This window comes from Schistocerca serialis, chromosome 1 (genome assembly GCF_023864345.2).
Source record: "Schistocerca serialis cubense isolate TAMUIC-IGC-003099 chromosome 1, iqSchSeri2.2, whole genome shotgun sequence".
In the NCBI taxonomy this organism is placed as follows: domain Eukaryota; kingdom Metazoa; phylum Arthropoda; class Insecta; order Orthoptera; family Acrididae; genus Schistocerca; species Schistocerca serialis.
Window position 1 is genome coordinate 660,108,245 of NC_064638.1, and position 15,661 is coordinate 660,123,905.

The window sequence follows — 15,661 nt, forward strand, 5'->3', positions numbered from 1 at the left end:
CCTGCCCACCTACATGTTGTTGTTGTTGTTGTTGTTGTTGTTGTTGTTGTGGTCTTCAGTCCTGAGACTGGTTTGATGCAGCTCTCCATGCTACTCTATCTTGTGCAAGCTGCTTCATCTCCCAGTACTTACTGCAACCTACATCCTTCTGAATCCGCTTTGTGTATTCATCTCTTGGTCTCCCTCTACGATTTTTACCCTCCACGCTGCCCTCCAATGCTAAATTTGTGATCCCTTAATGCCTCAGAACATGTCCTAGCAAAAGGGCCCTTCTTCTTGTCAAGTTGTGCCATAAACTCCTCTTCTCCCCAATTCTATTCAATACCTCCTCATTAGTTATGTCATCTACCGATCTAATCTTAAGCATTCTTCTGTAGCACCACATTTCGAAAGCTTCTGTTTTCTTGTCCAAACTATTTATCGTCCATGTTTCACTTCCATACATGGCTACACTCCATACAAATACTTTCAGAAATGACTTCCTGTCACTTAAATCCATACCTGATGTTACCAAATTTCTCTTCTTCAGATACTCTTTCCTTGCCATTGCCAGTCTACATTTTACATCCTCTCTACTTCGACCATCACCAGTTATTTTGCTCCCCAAATAGCAAAACTTCTTTACTACTTGAAGTGTCTCATTTCCTAATCTAATTCCCTCAGCATGACCCGACTTGATTCGACTACATTCCATTATCCTCATTTTGTTTTTGTTGATGTTCATCTTATATCCTCCTTTCAAGACACTGTCCATTCCATTCAACTGCTCTTCCAAGTCCTTTGCTGTGTCTGACAGAATTACAATGTCATCGGCGAACCTCACAGTTTTTATTTCTTCTCCATGGATTTTAATACCTACTCCGAATTTTTCTTTTGTTTCCTTTACTGCTTGCTCAATATACAGATTGAATAACATCGGGGAGAGGCTACAACCCTGTCTCACTCCTTTCCCAACCACTGCTTCCCTTTCATGCCCCTCGACTCTTATAACTGCCATCTGGTTTCTGTACAAATTGTAAATAGCCTTTCGCTCCCTGTATTTTACCCCTGCCACCTTCAGAATTTGAAAGAGAGTATTCCAATCAACATTGTCAAAAGCTTTCTCTAAGTCTGCAAATGCTAGAAACATAGGGGTGCCTTTCCTTAATCTTTCTTCTAAGATAAGTCGTAAGGTCAGTATTGCCTCACATGTTCCAATATTTCTACGGAATCCAAACTGATCTTCCCCAAGGTCAGCTTCTACTAGTTTTTCCATTCGTCTGTAAAGAATTCGCATTAGTATTTTGCAGCTGTGGCTTATTAAACTGATTGTTCGGTAATTTTCACATCTGTCAACACCTGCTTTCTTTGGGATTGGAATTATTATATTCTTCTTGAAGTCATACATCTTGCTCACCAGATGGTAGAGTTTTGTCAGGACTGTCTCTCCAAAGGCAGTCAGTAGTTCTAATCAAATTCAATATTTCTTCTGTTACCCAAGGATTTCTACTAGCCCTCGTCTTTTTACCTACTTGATCCTCTGCTGCCTTCACTACTTCATCCCTCAGAGCTACCCATTCTTCTTCTATTTTATTTCTTTCCCCCATTTGTGACAATTGTTCCCTTATGCTCTCCCTGAAACTCTGTACAACCTCTGGTTTAATCAGTTTGTCCAGGTCCCATCTACTTAAATTCCCACCTTTCTGCAGTTTCTTCAGTTTTAATCTACAGTTCATAACCAATAGATTGTGGTCAGAGTCCACATCTGCCCCTGGAAATGTCTTCCAATTTAATAGCTGGTTCCTAAATCTCTTGTCTTACCATTATATAATCTATCTGATACCTTCTAGTATTTCCAGGATTCTTCCATGTGTACAACCTTCTTTTATGATTCTTGAAACAAGTGTTAGCTATGATTAAGTTATGCTCTGTGCAAAATTCTACCAGACAGCTTCCTCTTTCATTTCTTTCCCCCAGTCCATATTCACCTACTATGTTTCTTTCTCTCCCTTTTCCTACTCTCTAATTCCAGTCACCCACAACTATTAAATTTTCGTCTCCCTTCACTACCTGAATAATTTCTTTTATCTCATCATACATTTCATGCATTTCTTCACGATCTGCAGAGCTAGTTGGCATATAAACTTGTACTACTGTAGTAGGTGTGGGCTTTGTGTCTATCTTGGCCACAATAATGCATTCACTATGCCTTTTTTAGTAGCTTACCTGCACTCCTATTTTTTTTATTCATTATTAAACCTACTACTGCATTACCCCTATTTGATTTTGTATTTATAACCCTGTATTCACCTGACCAAAAGTCTTGTTCCTCCTGCCACCGAACTTCACTAATTCCCACTATATCTAACTTTAACCTATCCATTTCCCTTTTTAAATTTTCTAACCTACCTGCCCGATTAAGAGATCTGACATTCCACGCTCCAATCCGCAGAACGCCAGCTTTCTTTCTCCTGATAACAATGTCCTCCTGAGTAGTCCCCGCCCGGAGATCCAAATGGGGGACTATTTTACCTCTGGAATATTTTACCCAAGAGGATGCCATCATCATTTAACCATACATTAAAGCTGCATGCTCTCGGGAAAAATTACGGCTGTAGTTTCTAATTGCTTTCAGCCGTTAGCAGTACCAGCACAGCAAGGCCGTTTTGGTTAGTGTTACAAGGCCAGATCAGTCAATCGTCCAGACTGTTGCCCCTGCAACTACTGAAAAGGCTGCTGCCCCTCTTCAGGAACCACGCATTTGTCTGGCCTCTCAACAGATACCCCTCCGTTGTGGTTGCACCTACGGTACGGTCATCTGTATCACTGAGGCACGCCAGCCTCCCCACCAACGGCAAGGTCCATGGTTCATGGGGGGCCCACCAACATAAAAAGACACCAATTGCTTCCTCCATGAACCCTCCATGTCCTGTTCCTTTACTATATGGTGAGCTTCTTGTCACTGTTGATGCCACATCTCTTTACATTAACATCCCTAATGTTCATGGCCTTACCATTATTGAACACTACCTTTCCGTATGTCCAACTGACTCCAAACCTACAACCTCCTTCCTAGTCACCATGACCAACTACATCCTAACCCACAATTACTACACACTGAAAGACTCACTCACAAAAAATATCTGTGGTATGGCAATGGGCACCTGCAAGGCACAATCTATTCATAGGCCATCTAGACAAATCCGTCCCAACCACCCAGAATGCCAAATACCTCACCTGCTTCACGTTCATTGATATCTTTGAGATCTGGATTAAAGTTAAGGACACCCCATCCACATTCCTCCAGGACATAACACCTTCTCTCCCATTCATTTTACCTGGTCCCCATTTGCTTCACCTGGCCCCCCTCAACCCAAAAAGCCATCTTCCTTGATGTTGATCTCCACCTCGAACATGGCCACATCAATAACTCTGTCCATATCAAATTTAACAACCCAATGTTGTATAGAAACAAATCTCCCATGTCTTATCTCTCTGGTCACCCACCACCTCCTAAAGTCCCACCATCTGGCCATTTCCCTTGTGACTCAGTATCACCCAGAACAGGGGCAACTGAATCACATTCTCCATCAATGCTTCAACTACCTCTCATTGTGACTTGAAATAAGGAATGTCCTGTCCTACCCACTATCCTTTGTGATAGGTCTTATTTTGGTTAAGTCAAAGTATATGTCGCTTAGTAAGTATATTGCTTCTTTGCCCTGCACTGTCTTCAGATAAACATGCCCATCCTAAAAGAGGTATGTCCAAAAGGAAAGGAACATATACCTGTATTACAATGTTTCCTTAAGCCAGTATAAAATTTTTCATTCTTCAATTATTTGTCTCTTCCTATCTGTGATTCTGAGTGGACTTATTGCACGTGTGTATGTGTGACAACACTATATATTTGTATAAAAGTTTTTCCAATGTATCATCTGGAAAGAGAGGCAGTTACATTCATTTTTAAATTGCTTCATCCTGAAAATGATACCTGAAAATACCATAGCAAGCTTCAAAAACTCAGCAACATTATGTATGAGTGTATTATACTGCACTCTTAATCATTGAGCTGGATGGTTCAACCTTATCTTCAAGAAATAAGATGCAAGTATCACTCTTCAAAGGAAAGTTAATATAAAAATCAATTTAGATTGTTACAGTGGTAATCGTAGCGAGAGACTGTGGAGGTGCAAACTTAGATGCATGAACTGCTGCTGGTGAAAGTATCCTCTAGTCACACACTTTGAAATAATCCACATTATTTAGACCTCCTTATGGCACCAATACTTAAATACCAGTATACCTTTTATATATATACACACACACACACACACACACACACACACACACACACACACACACACACACACACACACAAATATCCTCAACCCTCCCTACTTTACCCTGTTCTCAACCCCTTCCCTCATGGTCAATATCCTTGTAATAAATGCCGATGCAAGACCTATCCCATACATCCTCCCACCACCATTTACATCTACTCCAGTCTGGTCACAACCATCACCTATCTCATCGAAGCAGGGCTACCTGTGAAAGCAGTCATGTGATCATGTTTGTTTTGCCCTAAAAGGAAACAAACATGCGATCTTCAAGGTAACTTGCAATCACTGTGCTGCTTTCTACATGGTCGTGACAAACAACAAGCTGTCTGTCAACATGAATGGCCACCGATGAACTGGCCACAAAACAGCTGGACCACCCAGCTGTTAAGCATGCCTCCCAACACAACTATCTTCACTTCAATGACTGCTTCACAGCCTGCACCACCTGAATCCTACCTACCAACACCCACAGACTTTCTACTTATCTCCTCCTCTGCTCCTTGCCCTAACCTCTCCCCACTATGTCCCTGTATGCTCCCACAAGCAGCAATTTTCATTCCCCAGCCCTATCGTGGTATTTAATGCTCATAAAATTTTGTTAGTGACTGTGTGAATGGCATTCTTAATAGAGCAATACTTCTGAAATCCAAACTGTGAATTACTGAGAATGTTACTGTTGCTCAGTTGAGACACTATTCTAAAATATATCACCTTTTCAAAAGTGTTGAAAAATAATGACAGTAGTGAAACATGTTTGTAGTTGTTGTCATCTATCCTGTCACCTTTCTTAGAGGGATTTAACAATGCTGGCCGGAGTGGCAGTGCGGTTCTAGGCGCTAGTCTGGAGCCGAGCGACCGCTACGGTTGCAGGTTCGAATCCTGCCTGGGCATGGATGTGTGTGATGTCCTTAGGTTTAGTTAGTTCTAAGTTCTAGGCGACTGATGACCTCAGGAGTTAAGTCCCATAGTGCTCAGAGCCATTTGGATTTAACAATGGCATATTTCAATCTCTGTGGAAAATTGCCCTAAGTGATGCAATATACATTTCAGGTAAAACGGGGCTTATTACACGAGAACAAAACTTTAGCGCTCTATTAGAAGCATCATCAGGTCCAGATGATGTTTTCTTTGTGAGAGAATGTGATTTTCTTCATTTCAGAAAGAAAAGTTTGTGACAGTTACATGAATGAATTTTACAAGAGTTACTTCTTCAACTTACTGCTGCGATTTTACTGTTTTTGTCCCTATATTTTCTATTACATTTAAGGAATCATTTACAGCCTTTTCCTTCATTTAAATAGTGATGTGATTCTGTTTTGTGGCCAGCTGTCCTGCCCCTCATTTCACAACATTCATTACAGCCTTAAGTCTGTTGTTGGAGTTAGTGATTTCTGACCTCATATGCACGCTCCTTGATTTTTTAAAATAACTGTTCTTAGTAATTTTGAATAGTTTTTGCAGTGCCCAACTACTGATGGACCTATATTTGTTCTTGCCAAGAAGATACTTTATTCTCCCAAGGTTTTTTTTACATGGCTGTTTAATGTCCTTTCTGATTAGCTTATATGTAAAGATATTTTCAAAGAATGATATGAATTTATCAAAGAATGATATGAATTTGTCATGGAATAGATTAAATTTTATATTAGCTTTTGGTTCACTATAAATTTCATTATAATCCATCTCTTGTAAACTATTCTTAAAAATGTTTGTCCTATAATCATTATTTACTCAAACTGATTTCCATACAGCAAAGCATTATGTTATATTCCTAACTAACAGTGCATCATGATCAGAGAGAGAATTTGCTTTGAATTTCACCAAAGAAGACATTTATCCATCCATTTTGGAGAAAGTTACTTACCGAGATCAAATTTTAGGACCCAAATAAGGTTTCCAAATCATTTTTCCCTATCACAACCCTTTAGAAAATCTACACTGAAATGACTACAGACTACTAACAGCTTGTTGCTGTCTGGCATAGGATAATAAGGAATCCAAATTCCTCATTACAGTTCAAAATTTCCCATTGGGAGCTATAAACAGTAGCAATTAAAAGTGCACTATTTTTTAATTAGTAATTCATGAACACACACTATCATGTGCTGATCACTACAAAATCTACATCAACATTTTTTAATTTTTGTTCTGTTGTAGTACATATGAAAACTCCTTTCCCCATATTACTTCTATATCAGTAAAATGCTGGGGTGTAATATTTTGTATGTAACTTGTCTAACACCTTGCAGTTATGTGGTGCTCAGACAGGTGCAAGATGTCCATTTTTATTTAACGTAATTATTGTTATGAGTAGTTCAGGACAAGTCATTTGTTAATATACATTACAGAAGTAGTCTGCTCTCCTTCATAATGGGGTTTATCGAACATTGTGTGGAGGGATGTTCCGCTGTGATACTGCATGCTCATTGCCACAGCACATTTTGTATATAAAATAATAGTAATCTGCTCTTTTCACACAGCTATTGCTGAATGACAGCACATACAAAGACGAAGTAATATTTAAAATATTTTAATAAAATAAAAAAACTGTACAAAATATTTTTCTGTAGCAGCAGGAATAAACATGTGTTTCAATGGCCAATATACAAGTCTGTGAGCCAACTGCACAAAAAATACTGAGTGCATCATTCCATGCCCACATGGCTGTTTCTCTCCATTCCTGTGGGACATGAAATGAAAGCAAATATTTAGTGGCAAAGCACAAAACATTTGCACTTTTTCCACAGTTCTCTTAGAGAAGCAGAAGGAAATTCAAGTGAGTACATTTTAGGAATAAATAGTCTTCTCAACCCATTCTTCCAGTGAGAAAGTTGCACTGTTTGTTCCTTTGGGGTCTCTTTCTCGGAACATATCTGTAAAACAAAAGAAATATGAAATCATTTTACCTACATATTTAAATATTTCAAAGTAAACCTTAATCAGTAATTAGTGCACAAACAATGAATTAGTGAAATAGAATCAGGAGTATTCAAACGGGAAACAAAGTGAAAGAGTACTGTCGTAACACAAGATTCTGTTTTGGTGAATACTGGATTTCTCACACCTCACGGAAATTGTCAATAGTTACTAATGCCAAAAGAAGATAATTCTCTTAGGAATACCAACACATAAAGAACATTAAATAACAAATTTTTGGATGAAAAATAAAAATGAGCAAAGGCAGCTACTCATCTGTAAATCATTGATGGGAGCAGGGCCAGTTTAAGGCACATGTGGCACAAGCTGCTGCTTGGGAAACCAAGCTGAGAGGGGCATCAGAGGTGCCACAATCATTTCTGTATGGGATATGCCACAATTAGTAACCCACCAGGTTAGCCAAGGGTGCTAATGTGCTGCTTCCTGGACTTGGGTACACACATCGGCCCCAGATCGGATCCGCCCGGCAGATTATTGACAAGGGCCAGTGTGTCGGCGGGCCTCTAGGTGAATACTGGGCTGGTCCCCCTGTCCTGCCTCAGTTACATGGCTGGCAGACATTTTAAAACATTCGTACTATTTCATGGCTTATACTAAGTGCAGACAGCTGGGGTGCACTATTTCTGTCCTGGGAGGGGGGTACTGTGTGGCGACAGGAAGGGCATCCGGCCACCCTTCGACACTGACATCACCAAATCAGTAGTAACAAGGCTGACCCCATGTTGAAGTGGGACAAAGGCCCATGAAAATGATGATAGCGAGAATTTGATTGAATTATTAAGGTATGTAGGAGTGGTAAAATTGTGGCATTGATAGTAATGTTGAGGCCAAAGTTGAAAATAATTCAAAGAAAAGTAAAAGTATATACATTGGGCTGATATGCAGGTCAGAGCAGACAAGGGGTCTCCCAGAGCACTCATGTGGCAAGAGAAACCTCACCACATCTGACTCCTGCCAGCATGATTAAGTGCAAAGACAGTTACAGAACCAAAAATGCCTTCTAACTGGGAGATTTGTGATAATACATGTGAAGAGACTGAAAATGCTATGTATATCAGTTGGACTGACAATAATACAATAAGGTGAGAGAAACAGTAATATCAGCAAGTATATGGGACCAAGTGAGTGCTCCCGGGCTCCTCTGCACGAGATAAGGGCCATCCTTTCCACAGCTGTCTCAGCTGCGATCTGTCATAGTTAATTGTTGAAGATAGGAACAGCACTCACTATCTCAGAGGAAGCATAAAAACCTGTTCAGCTGTTCTTTCATCAGCAGCTAGTATCAAGAATAAGGAATTCTCAAGGTCGTGTAATGTAAAATACAGTAGGGCAGGAAAAAATTGCAAACCACATTCAAAAGCAATTAAAAGAGTGTTCAAAGCAACTGGCAGACGAGGTAGAGGCCAGGGGGCACCATACCCAACACTGAGGGTCCATCCATATGCTGCGTGTGGCAGGAGATGCTCCAATTCCAACCACCCTGCCCCGCCCCAAAAGTAGCTCAAAACTTTACATCCAAGAGTAAAAACCACTCAGAGAAAGCTGAGAATCAGTTCAACCATCCATATGTCATACACCAAAACTGGAGATAATTAATCTGGAAGATCATGCTTAGCATAGAGAGCCAGGAGGAGGGAGGAGGGGGCCAGCAACTCATTATATAACAGAACTACGGATTAATTTGGTATGACCAATATGCAGGGAACACACAATGATGGATACATTCCAGGAGAAATGGATGGAATACAGTGGAACTTCAATTATACGTGCTCTGATTTTACATTTTTCACAATTCTCCACCATAAGCTCACAGCACCAGTAAAAAAACCCTGAAGATCAATGGTAAAAACTCCCAGATTTTACATTTCTTCATGGTAAAGTTTACCTCGATTCTAAGTTCTTACTCGATGTCTCGCTTGACTTCGTCCTGTTTTCTCCCTATTGACATTCGACGTGACTGAATGAGTTCAAGTGACACAAAGGACAGAAGGTTCATAGCACAGGTGGTTGCAGAGTTAAGGGAATATTTTACGCAATTGAGGAGAATGGAGAGGGGAGATGTGCGAGAGGAAATGTTGGCGTAATCCACGACTGGTGTTGCCAACACAATTTGCAACATTTTGCTTCACCACACAATTATGATACACCTACTGCTTGGTTGCAGTGATGATGGGAAAACAAGGCATTTGACATGAAGTGTTTCAGACCAAGCCAATACATAATGAAGGAGCACAGCCACCACCTTTTCTTGTGCCACTTATTTTCCAATATACTGTATCCAGCAATAATGTCAATTATCAACCTTTTAAATTCAAACATGAGCCTTTAATATTATGCTTGGCCGTAACTGAGGAAATGTCATCCATTTCCAGCAAGTGAGCTCTTATTGGCTGGTGACTTGTTAAGTTACTCAGCAGCCAGCACAGCCATCACACCACAATAACACTGTAAAATGAGCTCGCCTACTGGATGTTTGGAGTGGGAGAATGGCCCTTCAATGACGTGAATGGAGGTAGGAGTGAAAGCATTCTGTGAAGTGCTGAAAATATACTTTCAGTGCAGATGATGTGCTATGACAGATGTCACACAGAAAAAGAAAGGGTTTTGCGAATAGCACATTTTAAAGTGTTTCCTGTTCAAATCTGACACGATGTAATCACAACAACTACATAAACCAATCATGTATATACTTTGTTCCACAAACACTACACACTGTAGATTGTAAAGACTGGAACAGTAATAGAGGGCATGAAGTAAAACTGTAGTACTTTAGCTTTCTTTCAAATTTACATTTTAAACAGTATACATAAATCCACTAAGCTGATTTCTAATAGGCTTGTAATAACAGTTGGGGAAAAACTCATTTTTTCTCTTCTATGTTTCTCTCATCAAGCCTAAAATAATAAGTTAATGCAGGTGAGCATATGAATTGCAGCTTGTAAAAAAAAGCATTAAACAGTAACTGCAATGGTGAAAAATTTGTCATTAAGAAGATGTCTGCATTTATGCTTATGGTTTAACCACTCAGCTGCAGTGATGTTTTTCGTTTAATTCACTATGTTCACCAATTTTTACTTTTCTCTGGGTGAGCACAAAGGATGATCTCTCAAAAATGTGTGTTTTTAGCATATAATTTGTGGTTGTAGCATGTCAGAAAATAGCCTGATTACCTTGCACCCAATACCAATTTCAATTTTTTGATGAGTTTTTACTTGCTATTAAACATCTGTGGTTATTTAAGAACTGTTGAAATTCATTACCACAAATTAATGTATAAACATTGTACATTTAATTTCCTACGCTTAGGCAGATTTTATACAAAGTATTAGAGAGGATTGCGATTTTTAATCATGTATACTAATTACATGTGATTTTGCTTGTCTTTTGGGGGTCTTAACATTTTGCTTGCTTCTACATTTTCCTCAATTTTGCATTTTTTAAGTCTGGACCGCATGGAAACACAAAATAGGGGTTTCATTGTAGTGACATACAGGAATAGTCTGCTCAACAGTGTGGAGTTCATTAACAAAGACAATAGCCTACCAGATATTGTTCTATTTCTGACTGAGAACATGTCTTATTTGCATCTCTGAATCAGCAGCTGGGATCTTTGAAATGAAAGTTGGACGAGTAAGCAATTCTCTAACCGACTGTTCGTTCCCAGGGATACTCATGGCTTTGGACCCACAAAAAGCCAAATGGGCATACAATAATTAAGGGCAGATCAGTCAAGAATAGCTTGTACCACAGTGAGACAAGAGTAATATCTATCAACTGCTCATGACAGTTATCCAATTGAAAACACAGTCAAGGAATGCATGTTTAATAAAATGTAGAGCTCTGTTAGTGATCATGAGCTCCACTATAAAAACACTATACATATTTGATGTTTCTGATCAGTTGGAGATGAAAAATTAAATTCTGTAATATCCATGGTTTTAGAGCTGTCAACACCTTGATACTCCTGAATGACGTAAGGTCATGGGCGCAACAAACTTTAGTTCCTTGAAATAGATCAGTCCTAGTTCGAGGTCTGGGTGCTGACCAAGGGGATTGCGGGTGGAGTGTTGGCAGGTGGGGGGGGGGGGGGGGGGGGTGGAGTGTCAACGGGGGAAGAGAAGTGTTGATGGGGGGAATGGATGGACACAGGAAGCAAATACCAAGGAGGTTAGGTAGATGTCCTGTCAGAGGGCTTTGAGGCACATTCCACAGGCAATCGCATCTGAAGGTGGGTGCCAGATGGTCGATGGATATTATATATATATATATATATATATAGAGAGAGAGAGAGAGAGAGAGAGAGAGAGAGAGAGAGAGAGAGAGAGAGAGAGAGACACACACACTCCTGGAAATTGAAATAAGAACACCGTGAATTCATTGTCCCGGGAAGGGGAAACTTTATTGACACATTCCTGGGGTCAGATACATCACATGATCACACTGACAGAACCACAGGCACATAGACACAGGCAACAGAGCATGCACAATGTCGGCACTAGTACAGTGTATATCCACCTTTCGCAGCAATGCAGGCTGCTATTCTCCCATGGAGACGATCGTAGAGATGCTGGATGTAGTCCTGTGGAATGGCTTGCCATGCCACTTCCACCTGGCGCCTCAGTTGGACCAGCGTTCGTGCTGGACGTGCAGACCCCGTGAGACGACGCTTCATCCAGTCCCAAACATGCTCAATGGGGGACAGATCCGGAGATCTTGCTGGCCAGGGTAGTTGACTTACACCTTCTAGAGCACGTTGGGTGGCACGGGATACATGCGGACGTGCATTGTCCTGTTGGAACAGCAAGTTTCCTTGCCGGTCTAGGAATGGTAGAACGATGGGTTCGATGACGGTTTGGATGTACCGTGCACTATTCAGTGTCCCCTCGATGATCACCAGTGGTGTACGGCCAGTGTAGGAGATCGCTCCCCACACCATGATGCCGGGTGTTGGCCCTGTGTGCCTCGGTCGTATGCAGTCCTGATTGTGGCGCTCACCTGCATGGCGCCAAACACGCATACGACCATCATTGGCACCAAGGCAGAAGCGACTCATCGCTGAAGACGACACGTCTCCATTCGTCCCTCCATTCATGCCTGTCGCGACACCACTGGAGGCGGGCTGCACGATGTTGGGGCGTGAGCGGAAGACGGCCTAATGGTGTGCGGGACCGTAGCCCAGCTTCATGGAGACGGTTGCGAATGGTCCTCGCCGATACCCCAGGAGCAACAGTGTCCCTAATTTGCTGGGAAGTGGCGGTGCAGTCCCCTACGGCACTGCGTAGGATCCTACGGTCTTGGCGTGCACCCGTGTGTCGCTGCGGTCCGGTCCCAGGTCGACGGGCACGTGCACCTTCCGCCGACCACTGGCGACAACATCGATGTACTGTGGAGACCTCACGCCCCACATGTTGAGCAATTCGGCGGTACGTCCACCCAGCCTCCCGCATGCCCACTATACGCCCTCGCTCAAAGTCCGTCAACTGCACATACGGTTCACGTCCACGCTGTCGCGGCATGCTACCAGTGTTAAAGACTGCGATGGGGCTCCGTATGCCACGGCAAACTGGCTGACACTGACGGCGGCGGTGCACAAATGCTGCGCAGCTAGCGCCATTCGACGGCCAACACCGCGGTTCCTGGTGTGTCCGCTGTGCCGTGCGTGTGATCATTGCTTGTACACCCCTCTCGCAGTGTCCGGAGCAAGTATGGTGGGTCTGACACACCGGTGTCAATGTGTTCTTTTTTCCATTTCCAGGAGAGAGTGTGTGTGTGTGTGTGTGTGTGTGTGTGTGTGTGTGTGTGTGTGTGTGTGTATATATATATATATATAAATAAAGGGAAACATTCCACGTAGGAAAAATATATCTAAAAACAAAGATGATGTGACTTACCAAATGAAAGTGCTGGCAGGTCGACAGACACACAAACAAACGCAAACATACCCACAAAATTCAAGCTTTCGCAACAAACTGTTGCCTCGTCAGGAAAGAGGGAAGGAGAGAGAAAGACGAAAGGATGTGGGTTTTAAGGGAGAGGGTAAGGAGTCATTCCAATCCCGGGAGCGGAAAGACTTACCTTAGGGGGGAAAAAAGGAAAAAAGGACGGGTATACACTCGCACACACACACATATCCATCCACACATATAGAGACACAAGCAGACTATTTAAAGACCAAATAAATAGCTTTAAATAGTCTGCTTCTGTTTGTATATGTGTGGATGGATATGTGTGTGTGTGTGTGTGTGTGTGTGTGTGTGTGTGTGTGTGTGTGCGTGCGCGAGTGTATATCCGTCCTTTTTTCCTTTTTTTCCCGCCTAAGGTAAGTCGTTCCGCTCCCGGGTTTGGAATGACTCCTTACCCTCTCCCTTAAAACTCATATCCTTTCGTCTTTCCCTCTCCTTCCCTCTTTCCTGATGAGGCAACAGTTTGTTGCGAAAGCTTGAATTTTGTGTGTGTGTTTGTGTGTCTATCGACCTGCCAGCGCTTTCGTTCGGTAAGTCACGTCATCTTTGTTTTTAGATACATTTTTCACACACACACACACACACACACACACACACACACACACACACAGACACACACACACACACACACACACACACACACACATATCCATCCGCACATACACAGACACAAGCAGACATTTGTAAAGGCAAAGAGTTTGGGCAGAGATGTCAGTCGAGGCAGAAGTACAGAGGCAAAGATGTTGTTGGAAGACAGGTGAGGTATGAGCGGCGGCAAATTGAAATTAGAAATTAGCGGAGATTGAGGCCTGGTGGATAACGGGAAGAGAGGATATATTGAAGAGCAAGTTCCCATCTCCGGAGTTTGGATAGGTTGGTGTTAGTGGGAAGTATCCAGATAACCCGGACGGTGTAACACTGTGCCAAGATGTGCTGGCTGTGCTCCAAGGCATGTTTAGCCACAGGGTGATCCTCATTACCAACAAACACTGTCTGCCTGTGTCCATTCATGCAAATGGACAGTTTGTTGCTCGTCATTCCCACATAGAAAGTTTCACAGTGTAGGCAGGTTAGTTGGTAAATCACGTGGGTGCTTTCACACGTGGCTCTGCCTTTGATCGTGTACACCTTCCGGGTTACAGGACTGGAGTAGGTGGTGGTGGGAGAGTGCATGGGACAGGTTTTACACCGGGGGTGGTTACAAGGGTAGGAGCCAGAGGGTAGGGAAGGTGGTTTGGGGATTTCATAGGGATGAAATAAGAGGTTACGAAGGTTAGGTGGACGGCGGAAAGACACTCTTGGTGGAGTAGGGAGGATTTCATGAAGGATGGATCTCATTTCAGGGCAGGATTTGAGGAAGTCGTATCCCTGCTGGAGAGCCACATTCAGAGTCTGATCCAGTCCCGGAAAGTATCCTCTCACAAGTGGGGCATTTTTGTGGTTCTTCTGTGGGAGGTTCTGGGTTTGAAAGGATGAGGAAGTGGCTCTGGTCATTTGCTTCTGTACCAGGTCAGGAGGGTAGTTGCGGGATGCGAAAGCTGTTTTCAGGTTGTTGGTGTAATGGTTCAAGGATTCGGGACTGGAGCAGATTCGTTTGCCACGAAGACCTAGGCTGTAGGGAAGGGACCGTTTGATGTGGAATGGGTGGCAGCTGTCATAATGGAGGTACTGTTGCTTGTTGGTGGGTTTGATGTGGACGGACGTGTGAAGCTGGCCATTGGACAGTTGGAGGTCAATGTCAAGGAAAGTAAAGTGGCATGGGATTTGGAGTAGGGCCAGGTGAATCTGATGGAACCAAATGAGTTGAGGTTGGAGAGGAAATTCTGGAGTTCTTCTTCACTGTGAGTCCAGATCATGAAAATGTCATCAATAAATCTGTACCAAACTCTGGGTTGGCAGGCCTGGGTAACCAAGAAGGCTTCCTCTAAGTGACCCATGAATAGGTTGGCATACGAGGGGGCCATCCTGGTACCCATGGCTGTTCCCTTTAGTTGCTGGTATGTCTGGCCTTCGAAAGTGAAGAAGTTGTGGGTCAGGATGAAGCTCGCTAAGGTAATGAGGAAAGAGGTTTTAGGTAGGGTGGCAGGTGATCGGCGTGAAAGGAAGTGCTCCATCGCAGCGAGGCCCTGGACATGCGGAATATTTGTGTATAAGGAAGTGGCATCAATGGTTACAAGGATGGTTTCTGGGGGTAATCCTACTCCCAACATCACCACTGCTGAAGCCCAGGCTATCCGTGATCTGAAGGCTGACCGATCCATCGTCATTCTTCCGGCGGACAGGGGTTCCATGACCGTGGTACTTGATCGTCGGGAGTATGTGGCTGAGGGACTGCGTCAGCTTTCAGGCAACACTACTTACAAAGTTTGCCAAGGTAATCCCATTCCTGATGTCCAGGCGGAGCTTCAAGGAATCCTCAGAACCTTAGGCCTCCAACAA

At 42.7% G+C, this 15,661-nt stretch overlaps 1 protein-coding gene across 4 annotated transcripts in view; it reads right to left on the reverse strand.

The window, feature by feature from the left end:
• Positions 1-6,836: 6,836 nt before the first annotated feature.
• The window catches only part of LOC126479405 (calpain-A), a 611,071-nt gene continuing 602,246 nt past the window's right edge, over positions 6,837-15,661 (reverse strand). For all 4 annotated transcript variants that reach the window (XM_050103784.1, XM_050103782.1, XM_050103785.1 and 1 more), the window contains one exon: positions 6,837-7,195. In XM_050103784.1, coding sequence (XP_049959741.1) covers positions 7,110-7,195 — 86 coding nt within the window. In that variant the 3' untranslated portion in view covers positions 6,837-7,109. The remainder of the gene's footprint in view (positions 7,196-15,661) is intronic.